Genomic DNA, 13,165 nt, shown 5'->3' on the forward strand with positions numbered 1-13,165 from the left:
GAGAGGGCTAGCCCCGCAGAGCGATGGCTGCCGGGGGCGGGGAGAGGGCTAGCCCCGCAGAGCGATGGCTGCCGGGGGCGGGGAGAGGGCTAGCTCCGCAGAGCGATGGCTGTCGGGGGCGGGGAGAGGGCTAGCCCCGCAGAGCGATGGCTGCTTGGAGGGTGGGGAAAGGGCTAGCCCCACAAAGAAATGGCGGCTGAAGGGTGCGGAGAGGCCAATCCCCGCAGAGCGATGGCTGCCGGGGGCGGGGAGAGGGCTAGCCCCACAAAGCGATGGCTGCTAGGAGCTGGGAGTGGGCTATCCCCACAGAGCGATGGCTGCTGAGGGGCGGCCCGCGCACGTTCCGGGGGGCGGGGTCTGAACCGGACTCCCTTTCTGAATCAGCACCGCCCCCTGCTCCGGCGGAGCGGTGCGTAGTGAGGTCACTTCCGGCGCGGCGGCGGATAAGCGGCCCCGTGCGGCACTTGCGGCCTCTTTTGCCTCGCGCCGTGCAAGATGGCGGACACGCAGGTCAGGGCTCCGCTCCGAGGCGGGGCCTGCTGGGGTCTGGCGCGGCGGGGGCCGGCTCGGGGGACACGCAGCCGCCGCCGGGACCAGCCGCAGGGGGGCGGCTCGGCTCGGCCCGGCCCGGGGCTGAGGCGGGGACGCGGCTCGCGTGGGGGGAGGGGGCTGGGGTGGGGAGCGGGGGGGGGAGGGGGCTGGGGTGGGGAGCGGGGGGGGGGAGGGGGCTGGGGTGGGGGGCGGGGGAGAGGGAGGGGGGGGAGGGGAGCGGGGGGGGAGGGAGCGGGGGAGGGGGCTGGGGCGGGGGAGGGGAGCGGGGGAGGGGGCTGGGGCGGGGGAGGGGAGCGGGGGAGGGGGCTGGGGCGGGGGAGGGGAGCGGGGGAGGGGGCTGGGGCTGGGGCGGGGGAGAGGGGAGCGGGGGGGGAGGGGGCTGCCCCACGCGGAGCCCTGGGGACGTGGCCGGCCCACGCCGCGTCTCCCGCTGCCCTTCGCGGGGCCGGCGCCGAGCGGGGCCGCGCTGCCGTGGCGGCCGCCCTCGCCCTAACGCGGCTTTCCTTCGCCCCCCCCCCCCCCCCCCCCCGCGCAGACGGAGCGGGCCTACCAGAAGCAGCCCACCATCTTCCAGAACAAGAAGCGCGTGCTGCTGGGGGAGGGGGGCAAGGAGAAGCTGCCCCGCTACTACAGGAACATCGGCCTGGGCTTCAAGACCCCCAAGGAGGTAACAATGCCCTTGTGGGTGGATAGACGTGAGGCGGCCGGCCCTGGCTTGGGCTTGCTGTTCCTTGGGGGTGACTCCTTCACTTGTTCTTCCCGCGGAGGCTGACGCTTTAAGGGGCGCTTGTTAAGCCTTTTAATATCTTCATGAAAGGGTTAGTCTAGAGAGAGTACTACGTTTGGGTTAGGAGACTAAAATCCAGTAGGATAGAGATAATAAATTCAGACTGTCAATGGCCAGAATATTTCTGTCCCAGTAGCAGGTTAACAGCCAGGGAATAACCCAGGAGGTTATGAAAAGCAGTTTCTTTTCCATGCTGACATGTGATGTTTTTTCTCACGATGGTCTTCCAAGTCCCACAGGTGAAGGGGCTTTGAGGATAGTTGCCGAGTGGCCTTGCTGATGTCAGTTCATACAGACAGGAATAAAGGAGGCAGTGTGCCTCAGACTTGCAGTACCAGTCCTCTTGTAGCACCCAGATTCACCTTCTGGGGTGCAACAAGTTTTCATTGATGGTAGGTTTTTGCAGCACTCACTAACTTTTTAGCTCCAGAGCACTGATGTCAGATTTCTCTGTTTTCAGGCCATTGAGGGCACTTACATTGACAAGAAATGCCCATTCACTGGTAATGTCTCTATTCGTGGTCGTATCCTGTCAGGTAAGGCCTAAGAAACGCTTCTGTTCTGTGAGTAGAATTATTACTTCGGATAAATTTCAAAACCTTTTGGTTACGTGAACACCCTGTGGGGAATGGCCTTTGCAGGCCTGCGTGAGTAGAGCTGTTTTGAATCTGGATCCATCAGTTAAACAAAATGTAGGCATATGAGCTTATTAATGGAAAACAGGATTGTTTGGAACTTGCATAGGCTAGAGCATGTTGCAGATGTCCTTGTGTCTGAGCCTGCTGGAACTAGAGACCCCAGCATATGGGGTTATTGTTAAAGGTCGTAGCCATTTCTTGCCTTTAATGCGCAGCCCACTCTTTAGGATTTCAGATCCCAAGACAATAAATGCCTCCTCTGGGTTTGTACGCTCCCTACCAGAAATAATTACTATCTCCTCTTTTCACTGCTGCTATGGTCCTGAGCTGCAAATGATGCTATTCTCACGATGGTCTTCCAAGTCTCATGGTGAAGGGACTCTGACGACACTGCCAAATGGCTTTGCTGATGCCTGGTGAAAGGACCCAGGAGACAGTGGCAGTACCCTTCTTAGGAGAAGCCCCTTACACTGAAATAGAACTGTTTTGATTGACCCAATAGTGAGGAGAACATCAACTTCAGGGGGCATGTTGCTGTTGAAAAATGCATGCAGAGGCTACAGACTTGCTAATGTTGCCCCAAATTATCTGATACCATCCTTTGAAGCTTAAATTCTGAGTAATCCATTTCTAATCTACAGTGGATTTCAGAGAGCTAACCAATCCTTACCAAGTATTAAGAATAACTAATTAGCTGCCATCTTCTGAATGTAATACGGGGTAGGATAGAGGGGAATGTAGTGCCTTTGTTAGTGCGTGAAGGAGGATGGGTAAAGCAGTGGGGCAGGTAATCAATAGCTCCAAGTATAGGGTCCTATTGAACATTCCAGGGAAAGGTAGGGGACAAGTCTCTTCCTCTGTCTCCAGTCTGTACAATCAAGGTTGGTGGTTTAAGCTTTGTAAGGAGTTATGTAAGTGCACTATATTGTATTGGATTTATTTTACTATAAACCATTGGTAAGAGTTACAGGGTAGCATAATAGGAAAATTTGCTACATAACCTTGACGGTCTCCTGCCTGAGTCTATATTACCTGAGTGTTACTCTCCAGACCGGAGCTTCTTTTGGGAAGTCTCTGGCCTTATCTATACTAGGAGGCTTTTGCCATTGTACTTATGCTGGTGTATCTAAACTTGCAAAGCCCTTCTAATGTGGATGCAATTATATCAGTTCTCTGAACCAGCAAAAGTATACTGGCAGAAGCACAATTAGAGTGGTACGTGTCTGCACTAGGGCTGATACCAGCAAAGCTGTGTTGGTTTTAAATAAAAAAACCAAAAAACATGACCAGAATAACTTTGTAGACCAAACACCACAACTAAGAGTGCTTTACATTCTTTCCCGCTCCACCCCCCCTTATTCCTGCAGGTGTGGTTACCAAGATGAAGATGCAGCGTACCATCGTCATCCGCAGGGATTATTTACACTATATCCGCAAGTACAACCGTTTCGAGAAACGCCACAAGAATATGTCTGTACATCTCTCCCCCTGCTTCAGGTGAGCGCAGGAGTAGTTCTGGGGGCTACACTGTCTAGCAGTGATTTGAAGGGAGGAACACAGCACCACTAATCTGAGCCCTGATGGCTCTACATAGGTCATTACATAGTCCATCTGTTGGTGTCTATACTACCCGCCGGATCGGCGGGCAGCGATTGATCCAGCGGGGGTCGATTTATCTTGTTGAGTCTAGATGCGATAAATCGACCCCGGAGCGCACTTCCGTCAACTCCGTTACTCCACTTTAGCGACAGGTGCAGGCGGAGTCGACGGGGGAGTGCCAGCAGTAGGCTCACCGCAGTGAAGATGGTGAGTAGATCTAAGTAGGTCAACTTCAGCTATGTTATTCATATAACATAGTGAAGTTAGATTGATCCTCCTCCCCCGCTAGCGTAGACCAGGCCTGTGCCATTCACTAACCCAGATAGAAGCCCTGGAGACTACAGACCCCAGAGTGCAATGATGGGCTCAAGATGAGGAGTCAGGTTATTTGTATTAATCCATTCTGATAGAGACTGTGACCATGGGCAAGCTGGTTATCTTCTACCTCCATTTTCCTATATGTAAAATAGAAATCGCTCACCTGTCTTGCTAGTGTGGTGTTAAGGTTAAAGCATGCCTGTGCTTCGAAGTTGAGATGTGCTGCAAGAGCTATACTATGCTCAGTCTCGGCCCAAACAGAAAGCTGTTCCGATCAAAGGGGGAGCGTGAGAGACCCAGAATTGTAGTTGGTGACTGCACTTCTGTCTAGAAACGTAAATGAAGTGAGGCAACACTGTAAAACTACATGCACTGTGCTTTTGCCACTCCTGACCTAGAGCCTGTTTGGTGGTGGTGATGTCTAAACTCACGATGGTCTGCAGAGCCCCCTGTGATGAAGGGGGACTGCTGAAAATGCCAGTCTGGCAATGCTGAACCATAAAACATGTTCTGGTCTGGCTGCCCCTAGTAGCAAATGCTTCTCTGTGCAGGTACTTTCTGGCAAACTGTCAAACCTGTATGTGTAGGGAAGTTTATAAAGTGAGCTGTCTGCATGTGACTTGTGTCCAGTTAGTAAATGTCAAAGATTTTATGAGTTTTCCTGGGAGGAAGCCTTCTTGCAGTACTTATGACAGGGAACTTAGAGTAAAGACTGAATCCCTATTCTTGGTGCTGTCTGACTTACTCTGTGATCTTGAGTAAGTCACTTCATCTCTAATCTTTATTTATCCCTCGGTAACCAAGCATTACTTGCCTACCTCCCTGAAGATCGTAAAGTTTCATAAGTATTTATAAAAAGAAAAGGAGTACTTGTGGCACCTTAGAGACTAACCAATTTATTTGAGCATGAGCTTTCGTGAGCTACAGCTCACTTCATCGGCTGCATCCGATGAAGTGAGCTGTAGCTCACGAAAGCTCATGCTCAGATAAATTGGTTAGTCTCTAAGGTGCCACAAGTACTCCTTTTCTTTTTGCGAATACAGACTAACACGGCTGTTACTCTGAAATAAGTATTTATAAAGCTCTTTCAGATGCTTAGAGGAAAGGTACTAGAGCAGAATATAGGGAATCTTTCAAATGATGTGAAGATAAAAGTACTGAGAGTAGGGAGAGGGGGTCCTGTAGCTTAACACCACTCTGATCATCTTGTCTTTGGGAGGTCCTTGATTAGCATTTCAGTTCAAATTCAGGTGCCTGAGAACCAAGCAAGAAGCTTTTTCCAAATATCTAGATGAAGATTGCAAGGGAAACACCTAGTCTTTGCCTGGGCAATGGGTCCTCAAGTACTTGTTTTTAATTTTGATTGATCGTCTCCTGTGGGAACTTTGTGTGCTATCTGTCTTGCATATTGGAGCTTGCTTCACACATGCCAAAACCAAAGGTTAGAAGGACCTTGTTTAGAGGTGGATGGAGGACCTCTCACTTACTGAAATGCCACCTGTTTGGCACTTAAATAACAGCAGAAGGTGTCTTCATGAAATCTGTTTTTCAGTGTTGTCTTGCTCACTTGCCTTTAGTCTCTTCAGTGCTGGGCTGGCACATTTGTGCTGCAGGAACAAATTTCTGGTGGCAAAGAATCTGCTGTTTAGCTATCTAAAAGCAGCTGTGCTTTTTTCCAGGGATGTCCAGATTGGGGATATTGTGACTGTGGGGGAATGCCGTCCCCTCAGCAAGACAGTCCGGTTCAACGTCCTCAAGGTCACAAAGGCTGCTGGCACCAAGAAGCAGTTCCAGAAGTTTTAAAGGCGATAAATGGATGATCAGGCTGAATAAAACTTTTGTAAAAACCTGTTCAGTTTGTGATCTGAAATGAGCAGGGATGGCAATCTAAGGGGCATGAGACTGCAGGACTTAGAAAAGGATATAGTGGTCTTGCTCCAGGTCCTAGGGTATCTCCAGGAGTGCTACTTGGGCCATCTTACTTCTAAGTGCTCAAAAAAAGGTGGGGAGGAGGGCTTTGCACTCTTTCCACATACAAATCTTTGCTTGCTCCATGGTACCAGCCAGCTGAACAATCTAGTGAGATTTCAGAGAGGTGGGGTTCCATTTTTAGTGAAACTCTTCTCCCAGATGTGTTTGCCTTTAAGTGTATTCACTTCCTTTTTCAATCAGGCTTCACTTCTTCCTGTCCTAGCCCTGCTAGTTCAAGACTTTCATAGTCTTCTGTGAAAGTCTGAATAAGACCAAAATTTCTAATATCAAAAAACAGGTTTTTCTTTAAAAAAAAAAAAAAGGGTGTGCTTTAGGTACAGTAAAACATCAGTTAAACACCTTGAGAATGGAGGTTGTTCATAACTGAAATATTTGTAACTCGGAACAAAACTTTATGGTGGTTCTTTCAAAAGCTTACAACTGAACGTTGACTTAATACAGCTTTGAAACTTTACTATGCAGAAGAAAAATTCTGCTTTTAACAAAATTAATTTAAATGAAACAAACACAAACAGTTCCTTGCCTTGTCAAATCTTTTTTTAACACTGTACTGTATTTGGTTGGTTTTTTGGTCTTTTGTTGTTGTATGACTACCTTCTTCTGGTTCTTAAGGAGGTGTGGTGTTTGTAATTGAGGTTCTACTGTATATTGATGCTACAAGGTCACTTCCCCAGTTCCTACATATCCATGCCAAAAATTGGAATGCTGCTAGCCAATGGCTGTAGATTAAACTTGTTATAAAATTTCATCCTTCAATGAAAGGCTAGACTGGATTCATGTTGCCCACATTAGGGTTAGTCATTGCTTCTCTTGCTCTCTAGCCTAATAATGGTTTTGCTCTGGATAAATATTTACTTAGTGGGTGCCTAAAGTCAAGTGGTGGGGAGACCCTGCCTCTAGTCCCCCTGCTCTGTCTGTAGTGGAGCAGCTTCAGCAAGAGATGAGTGAGCCCTACATCAAACATCCTATATCTCAGTGGTGGGGGAGCACTTTTTCCCCATCAAGCTGAGGGGGGAATTAAACCTAGTTCTCTCATCCCAGCTGGATGCTCTGCCTGGGCTGAAAGTTACAAGGTGGGCACCACACTCACTCCTCACCATGTCCTGTGGAGTGAGGCAGGTATATAACTTGTTTCCTTAAAAGGTAGCTTAGGTGTCAACCACCTTACTCCAGCCACGAAGTTCCCATTGGTGGCTTGCAAAACAGGAGTATCCCTGGACTTAGGTCTCTGTCTCTGAGAGATGTGGGGTCTAGTACATACCCCTGTTGTCTTCCCTGGGCTAGCTTAATTTCTCCCTGCCTGGGCTAGCTTTGGGAATTGCATAAGGAGCCTAACTTGGCTTTGGGGTTTGGTGTTCCTGTGGTTTTGCTAGGTGCTGTGATTCTCAAAGTGTTGTGTCTTTGAGACTAGCGGTCGAGTTAGCAGGTTGAGTAAAGACCCACCAAAGCGACTGCAGATTGCTCTGCAGTGGACCCCTGTACTCTGCCCCCAGAGGAGAAGAGTAAGGTAAGTCAAGGGAGATTTTCTCTGGCCGACCTCCCGCGGAGTAGACCCTGCAGTAATTCGACCTAAGGTACATCGACTCCAGCGCTGTTGTTCATGTGGCTGGACTTGTGTAGCGTAGGATGACTTACCGCGGTCATGTAGACCTAGCCTAACTGTCCCGTTTTCCTTCCCTGGGTGGCCAGAAGCCTTGCAGCAGCCAGAATACATAATTACAAAGAGTTTGCTACAGGACCTTCTGAGGGGGGATTGTTGCTGCACCAGGTGAAGCTGAACGTGGTTTGGGCTGCATGGCTAACAGCGCTGAGCTGGGTTGGAGAACTCAGGTGGGTCACAGAGAGCTCTGTGCCATGGCCTTTCTAGCCCTTTGTCTGGGTGGGACATGCCCAGGGGTGTCCAAGCTCTAGAAGAGGTGTTTGCTACCTATTTAAAGCAGGCCTGGGCCCCTGCATCACCCTTGCCCTGGGTCAGCATGGAACTCATGCACTTGTAGTCCGTAGTTTCCAGAGGGACTATGGGAATTGTGTGCCATGCTGGGAAAGAGCCTGGTAGTAGAAACTGTCTCTCAAAAGGTAGAGAAAGGGTGGTTGGGCTTCTGTCACATGCAGAACACTGGGTCAGACAGCCTGAGGGAGGAGGAGTGTAAACTGTGGGAGGAGAAAAGGGAAAGATTTTGCCGTCACACTGTTGTATTACTTTAAACTGAGGGACGATATGGGCCCAAAGAGTGAAGGGTGTTAATGTAACCCTGTGTCTATCCTCTCAAACTCCCTTTTGTCGTTTTTTTTGTAGGGACTCCGAAGGGGAGTGATCGTGGGTGGAATAGCCCATCCACTCATCCTTTTGTTCACCAAGTAGGTCTAATTTCTGATAAATCAGTTTTGCTATATTGATTTCTAGTCTCCCACTTTTGTTTACAAAGCACGATCTTAACATATGCCTTGAGTTATATCAGGAAGCCTTTTTGCTTAAATTAAGTCCCTTTTGCACCTTTTTTCCATGAGTTTATTGTTCAAGGTTATTATGACATATTAAGAATGTTTAGTTTACAAAGTTGAGCTCACAACTAGGATAAATCTCTAAGCCTGGTAATCACAGAAGACCAGATGGCTGTCTGACTGTTGTGGGCCTGAAGGCCGGCGCAGGTGAAAGAGGGAGTGCCCAACAGTACTAGTGCTCTGGATGTTTTCGCAGTGAGGGGATTTTGGCTGGGCTGAAGCCCTGTGTCTGCGTACTCAATGTGCTGGCCTTGGGCTGCATCCAGTCAGTGCTGCTGCAGGCAAAGGTCTCTCCCATCAGCAAGCAAAGCTATTCCTGGGTGCCTAAGAGCCCAGCAGCTCAGCATAGCTTCTGTAAACTGGCTGAACTGGTGTGACCAAAAGCCACACCTGAATAATTAGAGACCTGACATAAATATTGGGAAAACAATAGGATGGCTGATACGGGACTCAGTTAACAAAGATATAAAGGATGGTAATGTAACTAATGCCGATCCATGTGGGTTTATGAAAATGAATCTTAGACTCATAGAATATCAGGGTTGGAAGGTGTCAAGGTTCCTTCCCCACTCTGAACTCTAGGGTACAGATGTGGGGACCTGCATGAAAACCTCCTAAGATTACTTTCACCAGCTTAGGTTAAAACTTCCCTAAGGTACAACTTAATTTTATCCTTTGCCCCTGGATTTCCACTGCCACCACCAAACTTTAACTGGGTTTACTGGGAAACGTAGTTTGGACACGTCTCCCCCCCAGAAATCCTCCCAACCCTTGCACCCCACTTCCTGGGGAAGGTTTGGTAAAAATTCTCACCAATTTGCATAGGTGATCACAGACCCAAACCCTTGGATCTTAGAACAATGAAAAAGCATTCAGTTTTCTTAAAAGAAGACTTTTAATAGAGGTAAAGGAATCACCTCTGTAAAATCAGGATGGTAGATACCTTACAGGGGAATTAGATTCAAAACATAGAGAATCCCTCTAGGCAAAACCTTAAGTTACAAAAAAGGTACACAGACAGGAATAGTCATTCTATTCAGCACAGTTATTTTCTCAGCCATTTCAAGAAATCATAATCTAACGCATACCTAGCTAGATTACTTACTAAAAGTTCTAAGACTCCATTCCTGTTCTGTCTCCGACAAAAGCAGCATGCAGATGGACACGGACCCTTTGTTTCTCTCCCTCCTCCCAGCTTTTGAAAGTATCTTGTCTCCTCATTGGTCATTTTGGTCAGGTGCCAGGGAGGTTACCTTTAGCTTCTTAACCCTTTACAGGTGAGAGGAGTTTTCATCTGGCCAGGATTTTAAAGGGGTTTACCCTTCCCTTTATTTTATGACTCGCTCCCCAAATCTCAGCTAGGGTGAAATGCTGGCTGGGATTTCTTCCTGGAGCTCTAGGAAAAACAGTTAATGAGACACATGCACCTCTAAATATACTACTAAGTACATAAAACTAACAATATTTTCTGCATCTCAAGGATGATTTTAACCAGTTGATTCTGGGAAACTTTCACGGGAGAGTGCATCAGCCACTTTGTTAGAAGCTCCTGAGATGTGTTGGATGTCAACATGAAAATCTTGGAGAGCTAAACTCCACCGAAGAAGTTTTTTCTTATTTCCCGTGGTGGTATGAAGCCACTGTAGCGCACTGTGGTCGGTTTGCAGGTGGAAATGCCGTCCCCAAACATATGGGTGTAGCTTTTCCAGGGCATAGACAATGGTGTAACATTCTTTTTCACTGACTGACCAGTTGCTTTCCCTCTCAGACAGTTTTTTGCTGAGAAACACTACAGGGTGGAATTCTTGATCAGGTCCTTTCTGCATTAAAACTGCTCCCACACCACGCTCGGACTCATCTGTGGTTACTAGGAACGGTTTGTCAAAGTCTGGGGCCCTTAGTACAGGGTCAGACATGAGTGTAGCTTTAAGCTGGTTAAAGACCTTCTGACACTTTCCGGTCCACTGAACGGCATTTGGCTGTTTCTTTTTGGTTAGGTCTGTCAGTGGGGCAGCGATTTGGCTGTATTGCGATACAAATCGTCTGTAATAATTGGCCAAGCCTAAGAAGGATTGAACCTGTTTCTTTGACTTTGGGACAGGCCACTTTTGGATAGCATCCACTTTGGCCTGTAGGGGGCTGATAGTTCCTTGACCCACCTGGTGTCCAAGGTAAGTCACTCTGAGGCCTATTTGACACTTCTTAGCCTTAACAGTTAGTCCTGCCTCCCTTATGCACTCAAGGACTCTTTGTAGATGTTCCAGGTGTTTTGCCCAGGAATCCGAAAATATGGCCACTTCATCAAGGTAGGCGACTGCATATTCTCCTAATCCCGCTAGGAGACCATCTACAAGTCTTTGGAAGGTGGCAGGTGCATTTCGCAGCCCGAAAGGGAGTACATGAAATTCATACAGCCCGAGATGTGTGGTGAAGACTGACCTTTCCTTGGCAGATTCATCTAGCGGTACTTGCCAGTACCCCTTGTTTAAGTCCAAGGTAGAGATGAACTGGGCCCGTCCCAGTTTCTCTAATAGTTCATCTGTGTGTGGCATTGGATAGTTGTCTGGGCGAGTTACAGGATTTAGCTTACGGTAGTCCACGCAAAAACGTATTTCCCCATTTGCATCTGGTTTGGGAACTAGAACCACTGGAGATGCCCATGCACTTCCAGAGGGGCGGTTTACACCCATCTGTAACATCCTGGATCTCCTGTTCTATAGCAGTTTTAGCTTGAGGAGACACCCGGTAAGGTTGGACTTTAATTGGGTGAGCATTACCTGTGTCAATGGAGAGATATGCCCGTTCAGTCAGTCCTGGGTGGCTGAGAAAGTTGGCGCGTAGGTAGTGCACAGCTCCTTGATCTGCTGTCACTGCATACGCCCAAGGGTCATGGAGAGGTTCACCTCTTCCACACCACCAGCACTTTTCCCTTTGTAGTAGACACCTTCAGGCCACTCAGCGTCTTCTCCTCCCTGGGCTGTAAACTGACAAACCTTTAATTCTCTGGAATAAAAGGGCTTTAGAGAATTAATATGGTACACCTTAGGCTTTGGGTTGGAGGTGGGGAATGCTATGAGATAATAAACAGCTCCCAGGTGCTCCTGGACCGTGAATGGCCCTTCCCATGATGCTTCCATTTTATGGTCCTGGAGCGCCTTTAAGATCATGACCTGGTCTACTACTTTAAAGGAACGCTCTCTGGTATGTTTATCATACCAGGCGCTTTGCTCTTTTTGAGCATTCTGTAAGTTTTCTTTAGCAAGGGCTAAAGAGGTTCGGAGGGTGTTTTGTAGGTTGGTTACGAAGTCCAGAATATTAGTTCCTGGAGAAGGTGTAAATCCCTCCCATTGATGCTTCACCAACTGTAATGGCCCCTTAACCTCACGGCCATATACATGTTCAAATGGGGAAAACACTAAACTGGGATGTGGTACAGCTCTGTAGGCAAAGAGCAACTACTGCAATGCTAGGTCCCAATCATTGGAGTGCTCATTTATGAATTAACGTATCATGGCCCCCAAAGTTCCATTAAACTTCTCCACCATGCCATTTGTTTGGTGGTAAGAAGTGGCAACCAAGTGACTTACCCCATGAGCTTCCCAGCGGTTTTCCATAGTTTCTGCCAGGGAATTAGTCCCTGCATCTGTGAGGATGTCGGAGGGCCAACCTACCCTGGCAAAAATGTCTGCTAGTGCCTGGCACACACTTTTAGCCCTTGGGTTGCTTAGAGCTACTGCTTCTGGCCATCGGCAAAATCAATGAAAGTCAGTATGGACTGCTTTCCTCTGGGTGTCTTTTTTGGAAAAGGACCCAGAATATCCACAGCTACTTGCTGAAATGGAACTTCAATGATGGGGAGTGGCTGGAGAGGGTCTTTGACCTGGTCTTGGGGTTTTCCCACTCTTTGGCATACTTCACGAGACCGGACATAGGTAGAAATATCCTTGCCCATTCCCTCCCAGTGGAATGACTCCCCCCAAACGGTCTTTGGTCCTCTTCACCCAGCATGGCCAGTAGGGTGATCATGGGCTAAGCTCAAGAGCTTGGCCCAGTATTTAGTTGGAACTACCAACTGTCTCTGAGGATGCCAGTCTTCCTGGTGTCCACCAGAAAGAGTTTCCTTGTATAAAAGTACTCTTTCTACAACAAACCTGGATCGATTAGAAGAGCTGAGAGGCGGTGGGTTGCTCCATGCTGCTGTCCAAGCTCTCTGGAGGCTTTCATCTGCTTCCTGTTCGGTCTGGAACTGTTCCCTTGATGCTGGAGACATCAGTTCCTCATGGGATTGTGGACCGATGTTTGGTCCCTCTGGAAGCGATGTAGGGGATGGGGCTGTTTCCGTTGACTGAACCGCTCTCCGATGGGACACTATGTTGGGGTTCAGGCTCCGGCTGAGCCTCTTGTGTAGGGTTATGGGCTGCTGCCGGTTCAGGTTTGGTGGGGCCCTCTTGTGTTGAGGTTGCAAGTACTGGATTCAGTGTTCGCAATGGGTCTGGTGCTGGTTGTTCTACTGGTTCCGGTTCTGGGACTGGTTCCATTTTAAAGGGGTTTACCCTTCCCTTTATATTTATGACAGAAGGGACCTCAGGAGATCATCTAGTCCAAGCCCCTGCTTAAAGCAGGACCAATCCCCCACTAAATCATCCCAGCCAGGGCTTTGTCAAGCCTCACCTTAAAAACCTCTAAAGATGGAGATTCCACCACCTCCCTAGGGAACCCATTCCAGTGCTTTATCACCCTCCTAGTGAAAAAGTTTTTCCTAATATCCAACCTAAAC

The 13,165-nt window shown here is 48.5% G+C and overlaps 2 protein-coding genes across 2 annotated transcripts in view; both read left to right on the plus strand.

The window, feature by feature from the left end:
- Positions 1–366: 366 nt before the first annotated feature.
- Positions 367–5,745, plus strand: RPS11 (ribosomal protein S11). The gene is made up of 5 exons (XM_084615916.1): positions 367–510; positions 1,088–1,219; positions 1,800–1,875; positions 3,345–3,474; positions 5,574–5,745. The coding sequence occupies exons 1-5, from the start codon at positions 496–498 to the stop codon at positions 5,695–5,697; spliced, it is 477 nt and encodes a 158-aa protein (XP_084472042.1). The 5' UTR covers positions 367–495; the 3' UTR covers positions 5,698–5,745.
- Positions 5,746–5,888: 143 nt separating this feature from the next.
- The window catches only part of LOC311513376 (olfactory receptor 52B2-like), a 34,470-nt gene continuing 27,193 nt past the window's right edge, over positions 5,889–13,165 (plus strand). Inside the window, exons 1-2 of the mRNA XM_084615161.1 lie at positions 5,889–7,716; positions 8,183–8,244. The gene's annotated coding sequence lies outside the window, so the exon portion shown is untranslated. The remainder of the gene's footprint in view (positions 7,717–8,182; positions 8,245–13,165) is intronic.

This window comes from Lepidochelys olivacea (assembly GCF_965140295.1).
Source record: "Lepidochelys olivacea isolate rLepOli2 genome assembly, chromosome: 1".
Lineage (NCBI taxonomy): Eukaryota > Metazoa > Chordata > Testudines > Cheloniidae > Lepidochelys > Lepidochelys olivacea.

What these genes read in the sequence shown, in the direction of transcription:
- RPS11 (XM_084615916.1), top strand. An exon ending in TCGTGGTCGTATCCTGTCAG is followed by an intron (nt 1,876 to 3,344) that starts GTAAGGCCTAAG and finishes TTATTCCTGCAG; the next exon opens with GTGTGGTTACCAAGATGAAG. An exon ending in CATCTCTCCCCCTGCTTCAG is followed by an intron (nt 3,475 to 5,573) that starts GTGAGCGCAGGA and finishes GCTTTTTTCCAG; the next exon opens with GGATGTCCAGATTGGGGATA.